The 22,549-nt window shown below is 43.8% G+C and overlaps 1 protein-coding gene across 1 annotated transcript in view; it reads left to right on the forward strand.

Annotated features, from left to right (window-relative positions):
- Window positions 1-22,549, forward strand: part of LOC137538060 (sodium/calcium exchanger 1-like) — a 242,828-nt gene that overhangs the window by 7,386 nt on the left and 212,893 nt on the right. The window contains exon 2 of the mRNA XM_068260024.1: window positions 10,590-12,349. Within this exon, the coding sequence (XP_068116125.1) occupies window positions 10,635-12,349 (1,715 nt within the window). The 5' untranslated portion in view covers window positions 10,590-10,634. The remainder of the gene's footprint in view (window positions 1-10,589; window positions 12,350-22,549) is intronic.

The following is a 22,549-nucleotide window of genomic DNA, read 5'->3' on the forward strand; positions in this document are numbered from 1 at the left end:
CGCATGAACAGGACTGCAATAAGGACCCTTTCACACTGGCTGCGTTCCGTTTTGCTTTTGAAAAGGCTTTTCCATATCCAATTTTCCAAAGTACAGTTAAGTTACAGTTGTAATAGTGGGAATGCATTCATCCTTATTTTCTAAAAAGGCAATAGTAGTTCTGCTGCATTTTTCCTGGGTTTCGATTGAGGCCAACATAGCAAAAATTGCAAAAGGCGGAATGCAAAACACGTTTGCGATTGTGTTTTTTGGTGTGAAAGAGCCCTCACACAAATATTTATTTGACAGAAGCATGTTAGTGTGTCCAGGCCCTTGGGGGCCTTTTTCGCAACCATTACTATGGCATGATGCAACTCAGGCAGAGGACTTCAAACCTTTTCCACTAAACAGCAAATTACATTTAAATAATTTGTTAGGTTTGCAGGCTGTGTTCCCCAGTGATTTTCAGCATGGGTTAACCTTAGTAAATTAGGCATATTATTATGTGATTATATAGGGCTGACATCTTCTGCAACACTGCTACACAGTACAGAAAATTGTGAATAATTCTGTCCCTCAAAGGAGCTCACAATTTAATCCCTATCACAGTCTAAAGGCCATGGGGGAGTTGTGCAATTAATGCATCAGTATGCTTTGATGATGTAGGCAGAGGCTGAAGTGTCCAGATGAATACATATGAAGAACATACCATGCAGACTGTGACAAATAAACGTTTATTCGTCCTAATAAAGTAGTGATAGCCTTATAAAATATTCCCTGTAGCCACTATTAAAAAGTGACAGCAGATAGGAAAAGGCTTGGTTTATAAAAAGATCAGGGAAGCCAGGGGTTAACACAGCTTCTCTCCCTGGTCAAATGTAGCAACTTCATGCTAATGACCCTTGGGCAAGTCAGATACTCCTGTAATCACTAGGTGCATCAAATGGCTTCCTTTCCCAAAGCAAGAATCTTGAGATATTGCTTGGGTCCGGGACACCCACCAGGCAGAGATAGAGAAATCTCACACCTACACTGCTCTCCTCCAGACTGTGAGGCTCCTCAGTACTTGAAAAGAGCAAACCGCAGGGGGTCTCTTAGGGTTTCCTCAGCTAGAAGATCAAAGGAGGTCTTCTCCCAGCTAGCTAGACTCCTCGTGTTTGGTATTAGCAGATTCACACAATTACACTGATTATGAATATTCATTTGGGTTTTTGATGTGACCTACGGGCACAGAGAAAGCGGGCAAAACATGAATTGGGCTAAAATCTCTCCCTGTCTAAGGGGGCACTGCCTTATTCAAATTGCACAAGGCTGGACTTTTACGTGTCATGACCCCGCCCATCTACAGTGAGGATAAAAACTTCAATGACACAAAGGTCCAGCGTCCATCATCTGAAATCTTTATCTATAACATCGGACAGCCAGCTGGACACTGGCAACTCACTTGAGTTATTTCTCACAAAGGGCCTCTTGGCCTCTAGGGCAATCGGCCATCTTGGACTTCCTCCAAAGACTTGCGATTACTGCGTGGACTACCAATAATGGTATTTGAACTGTACATTAAGACATTCTGTTTCTTTTCATCTCTACTCTCTTTCTATCAAACCAAACTGTTTTGCCGGACAGGTATATTTATCTGTGGGCTAAATTAGGCTGTGTGTATGTAGTTTTAGAATAAAAACGAACAATTTTATCGTTCAGTCTTGTGCCTGTTCTGGTCATCTGATTGCTGCTACAACGAATCTGCCCTCTGAAGAGTCAGTCATACTACTGCATTGTTTTATTATTTGCTTATAAATTGTTGATTTGCTAGCTAGGTTGTAAATAACGGTTTCTTCATTCTAGGATTAGCTAGTACCCGATTTCCTGTGCGAAATTGATAACTTTAATTTATCGATTGGACATACAATCGAGATTGCATCATAAATGGACCCAGTAACCTTTCTTTAAACGTCACATTGCTCACGGTCTTTAAGCCTTCGGAAGGGACTATTCCCCGAACGGTGACTGGAGCATGTTGAACGTGATTGGGCTGGCTACCGTATTATGATAGCGTTGGGGTCTCTTCACCCTGGCAAATCGAAGAGTGGTGGCAGGGAAATTATCCGATTTCCAGCATGAAATCGATAATTTTTTAGTTACGATTGTACATACAATTGGGATTGTACATGTATGGGCACCTCCAACCAATCTTAACCGTTTACTACTCACCCAGTGAATCTGCCTCCAGAAGTCTCTAGTGCATGAGACCTGCATGGCAACAGTGGCCTAGTAATACGGGATTGGTGAGTGATTGTCACATTACATATTGTCGGCAGCGGCGCGATCAATCTTTATCGTCAGTCTGCTCACCGTACTTCCTGCGTAAGCTAACGGGAGCTGATTAGACGGGATTGGCACGCTCTGTCACATTAACCTTCTTCTTTTGACGATCCAGCAACCGGTCTTTATTGTCCGTCTGCTCACCGTACTTCCTGCGTACGCTAACGGGAGCAGATTAGACAGGATCGTGGGGCTGGATTGTCACACAGACTTCATGCAGAGTTTCTTGGACAAGATTTGAACTTGAGAAGATAGCATAGCAAGGCTGTAGTGTTATCCATTATGGCACCTTGTAACCCATAGGGCTTGATTCTCTAAACGGCGCTAACTATTACTCATACTCATGCAAGAATGTCCTGGTCAGCAGCAGTGGGGTTGAAGAGGACACAAGAAGCCTCTGGAGGAGAGGTGAGTATCTAACTTTTTTTCCTTAGCTTGTGGATGAGCAGCTTGGGCTTCCTGGACAAGCACGGTCATACTTGTGCAGGGAGCATGGCCACAAGAACATATCTAACAAGCTCATGTTCAGAGGGTCTATGCGTGGCGACGGTGGGGGGACAACAAAAGCCTTTGGACTATCCAGGGGCTCCCCTTTATGTAGGTAAATATATAACTTTTTTTGCTGCCACCACAGGTTCACTTTACAGTGCTGCCCATAATTATTCATACCCCTGGCAAATTTTGACTTAAAAAAGCCAATAAAGGCTTTTCTATTGATTATTGAAAAGGGTATGAAAAATTTTGGACTAGACACTTTTTACTCAAATGTGAATAAAAGCTGAGGAATGTTACATAGTTACATAGATTGTAAGCCTCTTGCAGGGTCCTCCATTCCCTAGTGTAATCTACAGGATCATGTGCTACTGTCCTATGACAGCCTGTACTTGTATTACTGGGCCTACCTAACCAGCCCATATTGCATGATCATTTATTTTGTACAATTTGCATGTATAACTTTGTTCTATGTTGTATAACCTTGTTATGTCTGTCATCCTATCATATATCATTGTATATATTTATTGTCCAGTGCTGCGTATTATGTTGGCGCTTTATAAATACAATAAATAATAAATTAATAATAATAATAGTTATTCGGGTTGAAAAAAGACATATGTCCATCGAGTTAAACCAGAGAACAAAGTACAACACCAGCCTGCTCCCTCATATATCCCTGTTGATTCAGAGGAAGGTGAAAAACTCTTACAAGGCATGGTCCAATTAGCCCCAAAAGGGAAAAATTCCTTCCCGACTCCAGATGGCAATCAGATAAAATCCCTGGATCAACATCATTGGGCATTCCTAGTAATTGTAGCCATGGATGTCTTTCAACGTAAGGAAAGCATCTAAGCCCCCTTTAAATGCAGATATAGAATTTGCCATAACTACTTCCTGTGGCAATGCAGTCCACATCTTAATCACTCTTATTGTAAAGAACCCTTTCCTAAATAAATGGCTAAAACGTTTTTCCTCCATACGCAGATCATGTCCTCTAGTCTTTTGAGAAGGCCTAGGGCTAAAAAGCTCATCCACCAAGTTTTTATATTGCCCTCTGATGTATTTATACATGTTAATTAGATCCCCTCTAAGGCGTCTTTTCTCTACACTAAATAAACCCAGTTTATCTAACCTTTCTTGGTAAGTGAGACCTTCCATCCCACGTATCAATGTTGTTGCCCATCTCTGCACCTGCTCTAAAACTGCAATATCTTTCCTGTAATGTGGTGCCCAGAACTGAATTCCATGTTTTTTTCCCACAATAATGCCTCTTGTACATCATCTTATTATCTTTTGGGAGACACCTATGTAATTTCCCGTCAAAAAAAATTACTTGCTGGTTGAATAAAAGTAACTAAGTCAAAATTTGCTAGGGTTATGAATAATTATGAGCAGCACTGTAAGTTTGGAGACAGAAACAATTCTCTTTTGGTATATGCAGATTTTGTTTAGATAAGAAAATGGGGAAGCATGAGCCCAATTTAGCCATCCAACAACCATCTTGTGGAGAACAGCCATTGATGTGGTTTTTTTACAGTATTATGCAATCATTTGTGTGCGGTGCAATCACTGGAACAAAAAGGCTTATGTACAGTACACTGTCACATCTGTTTGGAGCACATGTCAAAATACTCCTAGACATGTAGTGCTCTGCTTCTAAACTCTTTCAAATAAGTAATTCATACAATAAATGACTGCTTATGGCCACCTGAGTTCAGCAGACCTCCTATTGCCATCACTAAGTGTAAAAGATTATCCTAGTGTGTTGGGAAAAACACTTTTGGTGCTCAGATTGCTTTTGAACATCCATTTTCTTTCTTGTGTTTATCACTGCTAGTTTATACATCATGTGTCCGTGTCTGAGACATCTAGAGAAACTGCATTGGTTGTTTAGGGAGCCTGTTAACTGCTTTTGTCACAGCATTTCTGAATTTTGATGCTAAATATTTTCCTCATAATTACTTTCATTATCACTAGACATTGTATTTATAAATGATTATACTGCATTAGCATTTATAGGTAACATGCTTGTGAAGCTAAGTTGCTCAGCAGTAGTCATTGATAGAGTCGAATTACTGGTACCTATTCAGGAGTTTTTCTAGACAATAAGGGCTTGAACAATCATTTTTAAATGAGATGAAGCCGGTCAATGGACACTTTGGCCTCAATTCACTAAGCTTTATCAAACACTTTACCAAACGTTTGATAATTTACCTATTGGGTAAAATCTAATTTTGAATTCACTAAGGTGGTATAGATTTATTGAGCGTTTTATCAATAAAACATTCAATAAATATATAACACCTTAGTGAATAAATTATCAAATGTTTGATAAAGTGTTCGATAAAGCTTAGTGAATTGAGGCCAATGTCTGGTATAAGCATTCCACTGAACAGTGTACACATCACTGACTTTTCTTTGCTTATTCTGCAGTCCCATCTCACCTATTCTCTAGCACAGTGGTTCTCAACCTTTTCAGCATGTGTACCCCTTTGTGAGTCATCCCTAGGCAAATGTACCCCCTATCAAAGAAGGCGCCGTAACAAAAAGTGGGTGTGGCCATCACATGATGTTGGTGGAGACAAATACTAGTGAAATACAGGTAGTCCCTGGTTAACAAATGAGATAAGGACCGTGTCCATTTTTAACCCAAATCCATTCTATTTTGTCCCCTCTGTTCTCCCTATGCCTATTTTGCCCCCCTCTGTGTCACCTCAGTTTTTGCCTTATTTGTCTCCCTCTGTGTCACCTCATCTCCCCGTATTATCTATGTTCTCCCTGTGCCTCTTTTGACCCCCTCTGTGTCACCTCTGTTCCCTCTGTGCCTATTTTCTTCCCCTCTGTTCCCCCTGTGACTCTTTTGTCCCCTTCTAGGTCCCCCTGTGTCACCTCTTGACCCCCTGTCCTAGCTAGATATAGGTATCCAGGTATAGGTTCCCCAGAATACTGTAGGTAGCACGGCATAGGTGTCCCCAGTTTAGGTATCCAGCCATAGGTGCCCACAGTATAGGTTCGCTAGGTACAGGTGCCCCCAGTATAGGTAGCAAGCTATATGTGCTCCAGTATAGGTAGCCAGGTACAGATGCCATAGTGTAGGCAGAGAGCTATAGGTGCTCCAATATAGATAGCCAGGTACAGGTGATGCCCCAGAATAGATTAGCCAGGTGCAGCTGGTGCCCCAGAATAGATTAGCCATGTACAGGTGGTGCCACAGAATAGATTAGCCATGTACAGGTGGTGCCCCAGAATAGATTAGCGAGGTGCAGGTGGTGTCCCAGAATATATTAGCCAGATGCAGGGGATGCCCCAGAATAGATTAGACAGGTGCACATGGTGCCCCAGAATAGATTAGCTAATTTCATGTGATGCACCAGAATAGATTAGTCAGGTGCAGGTGGTGCCCCTGAATAGATTAGCCAGATGCAGGGGATGCCCCAGAATAGATTAGACAGGTGCACGTGGTGCCCCAGAATAGATTAGCCAGGTTCAGGTGGTGCTCCAGAATAGATTAGCCAGCTGCAGGTGGTGCCCCAGAATAGATTAGCCAGGTGCAGGTGGTGCCCCAGAATAGATAGCCAGGTACAGGTGGTGCCCCAGTGTAGTTAGCGAGCTATAGGTGCTCCAGTATAGATAGCCAAGTAATGCTCCAGTATAATGTTACATAGCCCTGTTCTCGTGCAGACTCCTCTCGCTGGGCTCTCCTCTTGCTGGGCTCTCCTCCTCATGCCGCGTCTTCCCGCTATGGTTACCTCAGCAGCGACTCTGACGTCATAAGAGGCTGCCAGGTAATCATGGTGACAGGAGGGGCGCCTGGCGACAGGAGTCCACGTGGGAACGGGGCTAAGTAAGTTACTGCGCCCCTTGCCACCGACACTACCTGCCCTGCCTGACACATCTCTCCTGGGGGCGAGATCCACCATTTTATCTGTGGCCCCTGGGGGACCCCCTGACAGCTGCCGATGTACCCCCAGGGGTCTGCGGACCCCAGGTTGAGAAACACTGCTCTAGCAGGTGCTATCTCTGAGCTATATTTGTGCTGAATTTGGGTATTTTACAATTCCATGTTATAGGGGAATTCAGGTTTAATTTTCATAAATGTTAGCGGCACACAGCTTTTATTGTGGAAGAGGCAGAAAAATATGCTAAAGTCTCTCCTTGGTTTTACAGTAGAATTCCTTTATAGTAAACGTCAATGGACTTGGCCAAGCAGTTAACTATATCAGAACTGGTAATATATTGTATATTTATACAGGCGCATGCTCGGGACCTGGGGACTGAGTTTACTATAACCAGAGGTTTACTATAACGAGATTTTACTGTAATAGTTATTATAAATACTATTCAAATTTATGGCAGTGATAAAGATGGATGGTGGAACATACACTCCCAAACGATAGAAAAGCACATATCAGTTTCCGCAAAAATGTATCAAATTTTATTAATAATAATCGTTAAGTATTCATAAAAATTGTATGTTAAAATAACATGGGATGGCCACCCCGTCACACCATACCCACTCAGATACACATCCACACAAGCAGCCACACGCCGGCATCAGATCCTAATCACAAAAGCGCTGTATTTGATTGTACATGAACAGCATGCAATGTCCACAGCTGAAAGCAGGGAAAGGGAAGCAAAGGCTAGAGGCAATTGCAGTCCAGCGGGGTTTGATAAATCTGTAATGATTATTGGTGCAGTTATCATGCAGCAAGCAATTCGTCCCACAAGGAACAGCCCAAAGCACAGTTGTCACCAGGTTGCTGTAACATCACAAACAAATCCAAAAAAGGATTGCACAGTCTCCATATCATACGAGGCAAATCATCTCACCAACATTGCATGAAGGAGTTCATCTCACCACTCGCCTGGATGTAGACTGAATGACATGCTGGGCTGACTGGTAATCCACGTGGTGTGGTCTGCACAATGGATACTGCGTGGATCCTCATGAACAGGTGTCAGTCTCTTAACCCCAAACAGTGCTGGACCTGTCCAGTGTGCGACACGAGGGGGCTGGGGGAGGCTGTTGGCATAAGCCTCAATGTGGTCTCTGAGCGGAGGTCGGGACGGCGTGGCGTCCCATGCACAGGCGGGCAGCTTCCCCCAGTTAGTTATTATAAATAGTCATTGAATATAGTTTTCTGTTGTGCATGGTGCACACTCATACAAGTTGAAGGGTTTCTTATTCAGGTACTATTTTCTAGCACTACAGATACAACAGGGAAAATAAGCACTGAGCATGTCAACATTTTTCTCAGTAAATATATTTCTAATGGGACTATTGGCAGGACATGTAGCATGCAGTTTGGTCAGAAGGGATCAAAATTAAACTGCTTGTATGCTATTGCACACACCATGTTTGGAGAAAAATGGCTCTACCCATCACCTAAAACACATCATACCTACAGTGAGCATTGTTGGTAGGAACATCATGGCATGGGGCTGTATTTCAGCATATTCTACTGGCAGGCTTTATATAAATGAAAGCAGGGTGAATGGAGAACTGTACTGTGACACTCTTAATACCGGTAAGAATCTGCTGCCACCTACCAGGATGCTGAAGATAAAACCAGAGAGAACATTTCAGCAACAATGATCCCAAACACACTGAGGTCCGTTTCACACCAACAACCAACGTTATAGTTGCAGTGTGATTGAATGATTGCATCACACCGCAATGTTAAAAATAGGGTTTGTATATCCACGCGTTAATGTACCTTTTGGCAGCAAGCCAAACTATAAGGGCCTGAGCCCACTAACGCAGTTGTGTCCGCTTTTCAACATCTGTAACATTAATGTGTAACTGAAAAGCGGACACAAGTGCATCAGTGGGCTCAGGCCCTAAGTGAGGCTCTCTAGCACTCACGTCTTGTGGGTGAAATAAGAAGTGCATGGAAGTGTATTGAGAAAATACAGTTCTGTGCATGTGCAAACCGAACGTTTTTAAAATACATGCGTCATTATTGACTTACATGACTTCCCGTCAATGCACATTGCTGCGAATGTTGCCTGGTAACGCGCTGTTGCTTTCACGTCAGATGCAATGCTTCCGGCGCATCGCATTGCACTGCGTCAGGTATGAAATGTCCCATAGTCTTTCATTGTTTTAGCATTACCCTGCAGTAAAAGGGGTAATGCAATGCAATGAAAATGTCCAAGTGTGAAAGGGGCCTGAAGGAAACTCTAATCTGGTTTTAGAGAAAGAAAATAAAGCTGCTATAATGATCCAGTCAGTCAACCGACTTAAATCTATGGAAAGAACTGAAGATCCCAGTTCATTGAAGAGATCACTGGAGCTTTCAGATTTGAATACAGTGGCCTCAATTCACTAAGCTTTATCAAACACTTTATCAAAAGTTTGCTAATTTACCTCATGCTAGATTATCCTTCGAGATGGCCCCAAGTTTCATCTAGCATTTGTACATAGCTTCAGATGTGCTAAATGATTAATGATATTAAGTTCAATCCTTGGTTACAGTTCCTCTTTGAAGTAAACCTGAGCTGAAGCAAAATAAAAGTTTTATACATACCTGGGGCTTCAGGCTTCTCGGTCCCTCAACATCCTTTTCCACCTCCTGGATTCTCCGCAATTCATTCCAGTAATCCTGTCAGTTGGCGCGAACTGCACATGTGCAGCCCGGCCGTGTGTGTTCTGCACCTGTGCAGTGCTACTGTGCAGGCACAGAACGCTCCAGGTGACAGGGGGAGCGTGTGGGGTCAGACTGTGCCTAGCCAAAGTTGATTGACAGGATTACCTACAGCTTCTGCTTTTAGTGGGTCTAACTAACCTTACAGGGAACAGAGAGAGAAATCTTTTTTTCATTTATAATTGTTTTAAACAATACAAATAAGTGTTTTATATCCCTCAAACTGCACTTCCATCTTGCAGGTCTGCCATGTCTATTATGCTGCGTACACACTGGCGACTACGGTCGTTTGAAACAGCTAATTAACGATCGTTCCGCCGACAATCGGGGGAAAAACTTTACCCAACGATCATTAACACGAACGACAGAAGAACGACATCGGGAAGATGGAAATATCTAACCTGATGGATCGTATCTACCGACAATCGTTACAAAACTATAGTGTGTACAGACATCGGCCGAGAACGATCGTTACAAGGGCCAATGCGCCTGCGTTGAATTCTTCCCAGCTTTAGTACTTCCTTTGTAGCGCGGCCGTAAAGATTGTTACATTGCTCATTTCAATTAAACTTTGTTTTCAAGTTAACAATCATATATTTGTATCTATTGTAACTCCATATTAGTGGTTTTTTTTAATTTTATATAAATATGTACGCAACTTTTCCTTCTGATCTTTCTTTTCTGCGAGAACGATCGTTAAAATGTGTATGATGATCACTGCATCCCATCGTTGCATTCCTATCGTTGCCGTATCGTTCGTCTTTCAATTATCGTTCCTAGCGAAAGATAGTTATCGCAAGTGTGTACGTAGCATAACAAAAGCCAAATGTCCAGACTTAGTGACTACTCCCTGGGACCAATTTAGTACCTGGGACCAACTGGATCTTATGTTTTCTTTCTGTCAGAAAAGCAAGGCATTTCTAGAACTTTTGAAAGCCAAACCAGTAGATGGAACTCTAAACAAAAAGTATTTTTTTATTTGTGAGGTTTAATATTTTTCTTAATAAAAGTATTACAAAAAAACTTTGTTTTTAGTAGTAGATTAAAGGAACAAGAAAAAATATTATTAATCATTGTATAACATGTAACATACAAAATGAACCACATCTGACAATATTAGTAATTATTATTTTTTCTTTCCAGGTGATTCTTCATTTTCCTCCACCTCTCTTCCCTTCTTTTTTCATCATGCCCTTTTTTCTTTTTGCCCTGTTGCTCTTACCTTTAAGCACTGTTTCTATGTCTGCCCCCAATGCTTCCACCTGTGGACCTAGCCGTGAACTAAATGGAGAATGCACAGATGGTGTTTTACTTCCTGCCTGGTTACCACATCCTCCATCAACAGGTGATAGAGCAGCACGTGCTATAGTTTATTTTGTGGCACTTGTGTACATGTTCTTAGGAATGTCCATCATAGCTGACCGATTTATGGCATCCATAGAGGTAATCACTTCACAAGAGAGACGGATAACATTCAAGCGCCCAAATGGGCAGATTACAGTAACAAGTGTACGAATATGGAATGAAACTGTTTCCAACCTTACCCTGATGGCATTAGGCTCCTCAGCTCCAGAAATTTTACTTTCCATAATTGAAGTAGTTGGAAGAGGCTTTGAGGCAGGTGATATGGGCCCTAGCACAATTGTTGGATCAGCTGCATTCAATATGTTTGTTATTATTGGACTTTGTGTACTGGTAGTCCCAGAAGGAGAGAGTCGTCGCATTCGCCACCCACGAGTCTTTGCAGTCACAGCATTTTGGAGTGTCTTTGCCTACGTTTGGCTCTTCCTTATTTTGTCTTGGTTTTCCCCGGGAGAGGTGGAGATATGGGAAGCACTGCTGACATTGTTTTTCTTCCCAATATGTGTCTTACAGGCCTGGCTGGCTGATAGACGTTTGTTATTTTACCGTTACTCAGGAAGAAGAGAAGGTCGGGCAAAGTACAGGGCTGGAAAAAGTCGAGGAGTGTTAGTTGGTGCAGAGGATGCAAGTGGCCAAGAGGATGGCGGAGAAATGAGAATGTCAGGAAGTGACAGAGGAACAGATTTTGAGGACGAAGAAGATGATGAGGAAAGGAAAGATATGGCCAGAGTTTTTAAAGACATGCGTCAGCGCTACCCTGGTAAAGACATGGAACAGCTTATGGAACTGGTAAATTACCAGGCACTTGTTCAACAGCAAAAAAGCAGAGCATTTTATAGGATACAAGCTACAAGAATGATGATTGGTGCAGGCAATGTACTAAAAAAGCATGCAGCAGATCATGCTAGGAAAGCATTAACAGATGGTGGGGCTAAAGATGGCGAAGGAAGTGGGCGAGGTGAAGATGATGAACGTTGGACAGAGGTGGAATTTGAACACACACATTACCAGTGTTTTGAAAATTGTGGGACAGTTAGTGTTTGGGTCTTATGTAAAAGAGCAAATGGAGAAGGAGCAGTACAGGTAGATTATAGGACTGAAGATGGTACTGCCAATGCCGGGTCAGACTATGAATTGTCTGAAGGCACCCTTGTGTTCCAGCCTGGAGAAACCAGAAAGGAACTGCGGCTGGGCATCATTGATGATGATGTGTTTGAGGAGGATGAACACTTCTATGTGCAACTGAGCAACCCCCGCAGAGCAAGAGGTGTGAGGGAAGGGCAAGGTAGAGTAAGACTTGGGGCTGAGAAGAGAGCCACAGTGACTATATTTGACGATGACCATGCTGGCATCTTCAGCTTTGAGTCGGGCAGTATGAAAGTGAGTGAAAGCGTGGGAACCATGAGGGCAAAAGTTGTAAGGGGCTCAGGAGCAAGAGGGAAAGTTGTGATTCCTTATAGGACCAGTGAGGGAACTGCAAAAGCAGGGGAAGACTATCTGGAAGTGGCTGGAAAAGTAGAATTCCAGAATGATGAGACCTCGTAAGTATAGTTTACCTTCATATCTCATGAATACATCCTAGCAATTGAGTGTTCAAATTCCAAGCTATTATATTCTCTGTATACATAGAGTTTGCACTCCAGTGTGAAGGCTGTCATTTATATGTTCCTGTTGCAAGGAAAGATGTTTATTTAAGGTTGTGACATTACATATTTGTAAACACTGCTAATGCTGTTTTACATTTTTTTTTACATAATGATGCATGATAAATATGGACATGGGACAAAAGTTGGACATGTCATATATAGCAATGCTTTTTATAACATGTAAAATGCAATAGACAACGGAGGGGTAGGTGCGGTGGACGGTGGAGGAGTTTCTGCTGGTACTGTGCACTGTATGAATTTGGTATACTGTGGACCTAGCCTAAAAGGTGTCATTTTTTCGCATTTCAGAAAGTTAGGGGTATGTATACAACTCTGCAAAATAATATGGTTTTGAGGTACCAAACCCTAGGTTCACATGATTATTTTAACAGGAAGCTGGAATCTTAGATACATGCCAATAGAAAAGTATTTTCAGTTAATTCTATAGGCATAATCCTGTGTCTATAGCCCAGAGAAAATGTAAGAATGGATTTTGGCTTCAAAATAAAATTTACTTTTTCAAACCTATAGTTAATGCTACAAGGTATATGTTGGGACATTAGTCCCTGCCTAAATGAGAACAAAAGTGGCTACAGGCAGAATTACAATCTGCATTGCCTATCGATTGGCTGTGGCTCTGTCTGATTTGGTTGGGTCTCAGTCTCCAAAGATGGGTTCACACATCTGTAATATGTTGTAGGTATCTCATAGTGGTTTTGTAATATGAAAACAACAATTTTATGGAGATAATCAACATTTAACCCTCCTGGCGGTATATTAAAAACCGCCAGGGGGCAGCGCAGCCGTTTTTTTTATTTATTTATTTTTTTAAATCATGTAGCGAGCCTAGGGCTCACTACATGATAGCCGCTGCTCAGCGGCATCCCCCCAGCCCCGCCGATCGCCTCCGGCGATAGGCGATCAGGAAATCCCGTTCAAAGAACAGGATTTCCTGGAGGGCTTCCCCCGTCGCCATGGCGGGATGACGTCACCGACGTCATGGACGTCGTGACGTCTAAGGGAGTCCCGATCCACCCCTTGCCGCTGCCTGGCACTGATAGGCCAGGCAGCGCAGGGGTCTGGGGGGGGGCTGTGTTGCGACGCGGATAGCGGCGATCGATCGCGGGCGGCGGCGATCGAAGTGCTGACAAAGCTAGCAAAGTGCTAGCTGCGTTCAGCAAAAAAAAATTACTCAAATCGGCCCAGCAGGGCCTGAGAAAACCTCCTGCGCGGCTTAGGCCACGTTCACACTTGCGGTTTTGTCAAAACCGCACCGGATGTCCGGACCGCACCGGAGCCGGACCGGACCTGATCCGTACGGTTCCTATCCGGATCCGGTCCGGATCCGGTCCGTTTGCATCCGGTTTCCGTGCGGTGTGAACACGGTTGCGGTCCGGATCCGGTTTCTTAAGGAGATACCATCCTGTAAATACCTGGGGTCTGGGAGGTCAGCAGAAGGGTCTGGGGTCATTGTTGGAGACAGGTGAACGTGTGGAGACCATCCGTGGATACAGAGACTGCAGTTGGGACCATGGATCCAGGCATTTTTTACTCGTAAACCTGGGAATTCTCTCCTTCCTGTTGTTCGCCTCCTCGTTATCAGACATCAGACATGTTGCTGCCAAAATGAGCTCCAGCATGAAATCGCTGCTGCCCCACTCTTTGAACGCTTGGCCCATGTGGTCCCCATCCAAAATGCATAGGAAGTGGGGTAGAACGTCCGGTTTTTGTAGCCAGTGTGTTGTGCGCTCTCCGGCTCTCATTGCTTTGTATTGGCCGGATGGTGCAGTCCGGCTCCGCTCCGGATACGGCTGCCGGAGGAGCCGGACCAAAAAATAGCGCATGTTGGAACGGACGCCGGAGTCCGGATCCGGTCCGGATCCGGTCCGGCTCCGGTCCGGCAGAACGGACGCATGTGAACGGACGCATAGGCTTTCATTGCTATTGCCGTGCGTCCGTTCCGTCCGTTCTGCAAGTGGTCCGGCTCCGGCACGGCGATTCCGGACGGCCACCGCTAATGTGAACCGGGCCTTACCCCGAACGTATACCGCCAGGAAGGTTAAAGAAGGTGTCTTCAAAGCAGAATTAAAAACTAAAATGAGGTAAGGAGAGAAGCACAGTATAATGAAAAGTCACATTAACAACAAATGACATTGAATGACTGATGCTGTTCATAAATTGTTGATTAATACGGTATGTCTTATGTAGCCATTTTAAATATTTCTATCTTTATGTTCCAACTTCAAACTCCAACTTCAACAACTGTCTGGGACTTAAATCCAGGTCCAGCCTCAGTGATATACATAAGCTATTGTTGTTCCCTACTAATATCTCTGGGTTGCTGTAGTTTACATAGTGCCCTACCCCAAACCGTCTCATATTAGTCTCTCATTTCAAGTGTTGTTTAGGTCTGTCTTGGATCTAGAGTCCTGTGAAGAAAATGTATGCGTGTTTACATTTCTTGAGTCTGCTCAAATGGATCTATCACTACCTGTGATTGGATTGGATTAGTGAATGGATACGTGAAGTAGAGGCCTGCAGCGGGTCGGGTACCCGCGGGTAACCCGAAATGCGGGTCGGGTTCAGGTACTCGAATTGATTTAGGGTGCGGGTAGCGAGTTGCGGGTGCGGGTAGGGTTGCGGGTAGCGGTCTGCGGGTGCAGGTCACGGGTAGTGAAAAGCAAGCATGTAAACCTTCTTTAGCTTTGGTTTGTGTATAAAAATAGGTTTTATTAACTTTACAGCTCAATGTTACTTTAAATGTGCACTTTAGAAGAAAATGTAAAAAAGCGGGTCGCGGGTAGCGGGTCAGGTAGCGGGCCTACGGGTCGGGTGCGGGTAGCGGTTCTGCGGGTGCAGGTCGGGTTGCGGGTATCAAATTCACCAGAAAGCGGGTTGCAGTTCGGGTGCGGGTAGCGGGGTGCGGGTCGGGTGTGGGTATGGGTATGAAAAAGTGGACCCGCACAGGCCTCTAACGTGAAGTTTACTAACTCTTTAAAAATTGTGGTATATTTATAAAGCTGTTGATGGAAAGCCCAAGAAAATTCTCTGTTTTTTATACAAATGTGGAATTTCATGCAGATTTCCAATTGAAACAGAGTCTTCTCTATTTACAGTATAGCTTGAGACAAGGTAAATACCAGTCATCAGTTTCAGTATGTATTTAAAGATAGTCTCAGAATGCAACAATTCTGGATGGTTGGCAGAGCCTGGCAACCAATGTATTTGTACCCTTCTGTCTTTACAATATTGGAGGGGGGGGGGGGGGGGGAGGAAGAATTAGCAGAGGTAACCTGAACAGAAAAAAGAAAGGTATGTGTTTACAAATTATAATTTGTTGAGCAAGTAACACAATAACAGAAAGTGTTTGTATTTTAGACATTTTTCAACTCTGTAACAAAGGGGCAGTCATAGTCTTAACTATTAATAAAGAGTTTTTGAGTATTCTAAAAAAATTGTAGTAATAGTAAATATTTACTCTAAATCCAGTGTTGGACTGGGTGGTGGGAAAGCTGATGAAATCCACTTGCTGGCCAAGCAGCAGTAATCAGGTGTTGACTGTGAAGACTTCCTACAGGTTTCTATTGGGAGTGATAACACAGGGTTTCTAATGCTTGGCCAGTAGGTGGATTTCCTTAGTTTTTCTACCTCCCAGCCCAACCCAACACTGTCTAAATCAGTTGTTTGCTTTGACCAACTACAGTGGCAGAAATGGGTGCTGAGTAAAGCTAGCCACACACTAAAGGCGCCCACAATTTTAAGCGGAGAATCGCCCAACCAATCATAAAAATGCGAACAACAATTAAATGTTGTAATACATGGAAATAAATTTTTCCGGTCGACTAAATTGCCATCAAGCAATCACTATTAGAATACTTCACAGTCGATTTGGGACATCAATGATGTTTACATTCTGAAAATCCGATCCCATTTCACTTGGGCGATTCTTTGCTGAAAATTGTACCATTAGTGGGTACCTTTATTGATTGCCAATTGATGTTGCAAAATGATAGATGTCTCACCGATCGGAATCTGATCAGAGAGGGATCAATTCTTATCACACTACAAATTAATTTTGAACCAATAACAGCAGATACGTGGATGGACTGCTGCTCCTCCCCTGCCCCAAATTGATGGAGAGTTTCTGTCCTGTCTGATCGGTTCAACTCGATCTGTTGGCCAATGTGTTGGGGGGCTTCGGGGGCTGCTGTACACATGCTACATTCTAGTTTCATCTAGCGTGTGTATGAGGCTAGGATGTGTATGAGGAACTTAATAAAGGACCAATTAAAACTACTTTTTTTCTTACCAAAGATACATATACTGTATGTTTTTTTTGTCCAAAACAAAATGGTTCATGATTATTTCCCGACTTAGTTCAAAATAGGCAGCTTCCTCCCATTCAGTGACCTTCTGAAGTTGTTCTCAGTGTATGTAACAACAGGACATCTACTGATTGCCCTCATCCCCCTGACCTATGCAATGAACACAATGGCGTCAATTCACTAAGCATTACCTAGAGGCGTAGCTATGGGTGGGCAAGGGGGGACATGTCCCCAGGCACAGCACTGTAAGGGGGCTCAGCACAGCCACTGCACCCCCACATGTGTGAGAGGCGGCTCGCTGGCTGCCCCGAAGTGCCCCTGCTTTTCTCCCTGCCTCTGCAGAGGAGTGCAGAAGCATTAACAGCAGTAGAAAAATCATGGCACATCTGGCTATCTAAAGGGGGGGGGGGCACATCTGCCTATCTATAGGGGGGAACACCTGGTTATCTAAATGGGGATGGGGCACAGCTGGCTAGCTAAAGGGGGGCACATTTGGCTATTTAAAGAGGGGTACAGCTGGCTATCTGAACAAGGGAAGGGGGCACATTTGGCTATCTAAATGGGGAAAAGGGAGCACATATTGCTATCTTTGGGGGGATGGGGTACATCTGGCTATCTAAGCAGCATTTGTACATTTGACTCCACCCATGACCATGTCCACATTCTGATGTGTGGCAACACACGCATTTTGTCTAGGTGTGTGTGTGTGTGTGTGTGGGGGGGGGGGGGGGGGGGGGGTCTTTGTCCCCGGGAGCTGAAAATCCTAGCTAAACCTCTAGCATTACCGCATTTGGGAATGCTGAAAACAGCTGATTTAATTGATCACCTTCCCCAATTCCAATTCACTAAACCTATTAGTGCACAGAAAATTAGAACTAGCGACTAGTACTACGACGAGGTAAATAACCGACTTGTGGAATGTCAAGAAATTGCGATTCACAAAGATTTTCGCATTTGGTTAATCAGGCAAAAGTCTTTGATATTTTTCTGCAGCTTTTGCCAGCCGATAACTCACTCTCTCCATGTTCTCTCCATGCGGTATCATTGACAGACCACCAATAGGGAGATGAAAAGGAAGAGACGCCGAGAGCTCAATATAGTGTATGTACTGGAATAGTGGGAATGAAAAGGTAAGTATAATGTTATACTCACAGTGTTATACCACTGTATAGGCAGGTGGGGAGTATTAGACCTTGCCCTATTTAGCAAAAAGAAGTCGCTCTCTGTAGTTCGGAAGAAAGGGGCCAAGTCCCCTCCACCAGGGGTGGAGTTGTACAGAGGCGCCAGTAGTGTAAAAAGAGATAAAAGCTTAAAAAATTGGGGGGGGTTAGCGGTGGACTTACCTCCCCAAGGTAGACACAAGATGCTGTTGTTTGTTTCAACAAAACCAATTTATTTACATACTCCAGACAAGTGCAACGCGTTTCGCGGGCATATCCCACTTCATCAGGGTATAACGAGGAGTAAACAACTGTAGGACAGAGAGAGATTTAAGCTAAGTACCAGTGCAAGATAATATTTGGTATACTTGTATAAGAATAAAAATAGGATTTTTAACCTTGAGCAGTTTTAAGAAGCTTTTATCCCAAAACGTTTTTTTTTCAAAAAGGACAGTCAGATAGTGGGGGTGAATTTATAGTCCAGGTAAAAAATAGAGAGTGTGCTATACCGTTCGCATAAAAATTTTCATAGTCTTTGTGGACAGAATAGGGTGGGAGAGTGGTGGGGGAGGGGTAAAGAATGTGGGTATGAGAGATAGGTGAGAGAACACAGTGTATATAGCATATTATTGATAATAGTAAGCGAGTGTGATGCCTGTTAGATGGGCAAGTACAAGAGCAGTTAAAAATTTAGCATGCAGATAACAATAAATTCATTGAGAGCTGGAATGGACTCACCTCTTGCAGTCAAGTAGAAAGCTTAGTGCCTCTGTACTGTGGACACCCAGAGAGCGCTTTAAATATGTGTGTTAATTCAGGGGTCCCCAACCACCGAGCCGCGGTCCCCTGCCTCACTGTAGTGCAGACACGGCTCTAACTAACTTCACTAGCAGCCGCGGTGATTGCGCTACCTGGAAGCCTCCAGTCCCGCCCCCTCCATCACTGCACTTGGCCCGCGTCTTCCGACATCACGCGCGTGTGCGCATTGGAGTTTAAGAGGCTGTTTTCTTTATTTTGGGTATAGGCGCTAAATGTTAGGAGGAACTGTGCATGCGACCATAAGGTCGCATGCGCACACTAGCTCATAAAGGCAATCAGCGCCATCTTAGTATAGGGCGCGTGTAGGTTGAAATGAGGCATAGCGTGCGCACGCGTGTTGCTGAAGGAGACGTGTCTGATGGAGACGGGATGGGAGGGAAAGGATGAGATACTTTTGTGTGTGCGTGTATGGACTATGGAGCAAGCTGCACGCACACAATTATTTAACAAGGGAGTAAGGGATGAGGCAGGGGCGGGGGAAACAGATAGAAGTAACTGAGAGAAAATTATTTTTCATAGATGTAAGCATCCATTGGGTTATGCCTGTTTCACAAAACACGACTACTTACATGGCCCTAGCAAGGGACCCGCAGGTTGAACATAAATATCAGTATTATAGTGATATTAAAACAAAAAGTGGTAGAAGTGGTAACGTGATGTTAAAAAAATAGTAATAATAATAATAGTACTAAAAGTATTACTTACTATTAATTAATAATAATCTGATATCATATAATAATGACATTAATAGTAAGAGAACTGACATAGTAATCTTAGCGACTATCCATATACAGTAGATGTTTATAAACTAATGTAATCCAGTATGATACCCGTATGGGTATAGACAAAATCAGATACAGATATATAAAAAGGAACACATTATCCAAAATAAAACCATCATTAAAATAGAGGAATATATGCAAACAATTTTGTTTCATTGGTAATGCTTAAAGTCCATAGATGTATAAAATATTGCTCTATAAAGGCAGTCGTATTAAAAATTCATGTTGTATGGTGCTTTGTATGAAAACATATAGTATGGGAGGAGTGGAATCGCTCCAACCACCAATACATATCCCAAAGGAGCAGGGATCATGGATCTCAAACGTTGTCTAATCCAGATAGAATGAACAAGTACATATCTGTCTTTGCTACGCAACCTGGTTTTCTTGGCTCTGACCCCTGTCTTAATATGCAATCTTCTTTTACTAACTTAGAGTGTTTATTAGAGAAAGAAGTACGATTGTGGTGGGACACTACTACTTTAAAGCATTATGTCTCAGAGGGCATGATCCCGAGAGGCCTACGTATTAAAAAAGTGCCCACCACCGTCTACTCAAATCAGTTTGTGATAGAATGGAACCAAGTCCTTACAGACTGTTCCATTCGGCTCATGAAATTGATTATATCTTATGAAGAAAGAAAGCTTGCTGACATCAGAGTTCAAATCACTGAAACCAAAAAAAACTTTGGAGAAATTTTCCACTTTTGAACTCTTTGATGAGCTTAACAACAAATTGAAAGAGAATATTGCTAAGTTAGAGGGTATGGTTACCAACACCAAACGAGTTAAATTTCTTAGGGACTCAGGAGACTACAAGAACAATGTAGTTTACGAATGGGGCAGGTGGGAAACCATGCATAGGTCCCCTAGGCCAATATTACGTAAACCTAGACACACAAAAAAGGTCAGTTTCAGTTCAGCGGATAGCTCGGGTTCCTTCTCAGACACTCTGGAGGGCAAGGAGGAGATGGTTCGGTCAGTCTTTGCTGGCACCCCAAAAAAGGGGGGGGGACCAGCACGGACAGGCACAGGCCACTCCTCCCATGACACCCTCATCCTATTACCAGAATCCCAAGAAGAAATATCGGAAACACAAACACAACAAAAGAGGAGGCGCAGGAGGAGGGCGGGCCGTAGACACAAGAAATTAGGATGTCGGGGCATCCACTCCAATGTCATCAATCTTTCTAGTATCCAGTTATCTGATACCCAGCTGTCTCTACTTTCGAGAGGTCTCTCTTTCTCACCGTCTTGTCATTTTGATGTCTTTAGTACTATGTTAGACATTAATAAATTTGTTAGAAACTTGATGGTGAGGAAGCATTTCTTGGAACTCGAGGAGGCTGGTGATGTGGAGAGTGGCGTGGGGGCGGCTGCGGGGCCCCCCACTTGTACTGCCCCGGTGCCTGGGGGGGTCCTCTCCTTCAGGGAGGCCTCTACCGCCCTCGCCCTGGAACAAGCGTCCAGGGTGACGGGCGGCCCAGTCACTGGGGCAGCTTTGGGCCCCGTATCTGTCTCCAATCCATTCTTTAACCCTGTACAGGCCAGGACGACAGCAGTTGACAACTTTTAGGACCTGGTGGAGAGTGAATTGGTTCAATTGCAAAGAATTCCCAGAGCAGGCTCAGACCTTAGTAGACAAGAACGAGATGCGCTTCAGTCCCTCCAAGATGATGCTTCAATTGTAATACGTAATGCAGACAAGGGGGGGGGGGGCAGTGGTCGTCTTGGACTCGGTCATGTACAGGGCTGAAGCTTTGCGACAACTAGGAGATGCAGACACTTACCAGGTCTTATTGGGTGATCCCACTCATCGGTTCCAGGCAGAACTTAAGAAACTATTAAATCTGGGTCATTCTTTGGGGGTGTTTTTGGAAAAGGAGAGGGACTATCTCATGGTGGAGAAACCGGTGATTCCCATTTTCCACCATCTCCCAAAGGTGCACAAACCGGACGTTCCCCCCAGGGGCCGCCCTATTGTTGCGGGCATTGGCTCCTTGGGGGAGCGCCGGGGCCAGTGGGTGGATGGTTGTCTCCAACCCTTGGTCCAACGGTTATCCGTTTTTTTACGTGACACAACACACTTACTTAATAGCCTGGAACCTCTAGAGTGGTCTAGCCAGTTTACATGGGTCACGATGGATGTGGCCGTGCTCTATTCTTCCATCCCCCATGACCTTTCCCTCAAGGCATTGGACTTTCATATCCAGAAATATGGTTCATTTTCCATTGCTATCAGGGACTTCCTCATGTTGGCGGTGGATCATCTATTGACTCATAACTATTTTATGTTTGATGGAGTTTTCTACCTCCAGAGATGCGGAGCTTCTATGGGAGCCAAGTTCTCCCCATCCCTGGCAAATTTGTTCATGGGATGGTGGGAGGAGCTCCGCATCTTTGGAGGGGAGAACCCCTTTATGGATTATATTTATTGGTATGGGAGGTACATAGATGATCTGCTGCTGATATGGGGGGGTCCCTTAGATGTTCTGCCTGAATTTTTGACATACTGTAATCATAACAGTCTTTTAGTCAATTTATCTTTCACTATGTGTCACAGCCCTACTGAGATAGACTATTTGGATCTGACTTTGTGTGGCTCTGAGACTACAGGCAGAATCATCACTAAAACTTTTAGGAAAGCCTGTGCTGGGAATTCACTTTTGTTGGCCTCCAGCTGTCATCCAGGCCATACCTTGAGGGCGATTCCTTATGGGGAGATGGTGAGAGCTGCTCGTAATTGCTCCGATCCGAGTGCTTTGGGACGGGAGTTGGATCTGGTGGGGGAGAGACTCCGGGAGCGGGGATATAAAAGCTCATTGATACAGAAAGCAAGACAGCAGGTGTTAGAAAAGGATCGACGGGATCTTCTGGGTGCGGGATCTGGGGGCAGGATCAGGCGTAAAAGAAATTTAACTTTTACAACTCCTTATAGTTTGGAGTACAATAAGGTGATTAATATAATAAAAAAATATTTGCCGGTCCTGCATTCGGATCCCAAACTCTG

Source organism: Hyperolius riggenbachi, chromosome 11, assembly GCF_040937935.1.
Source record: "Hyperolius riggenbachi isolate aHypRig1 chromosome 11, aHypRig1.pri, whole genome shotgun sequence".
Taxonomy (NCBI): domain Eukaryota; kingdom Metazoa; phylum Chordata; class Amphibia; order Anura; family Hyperoliidae; genus Hyperolius; species Hyperolius riggenbachi.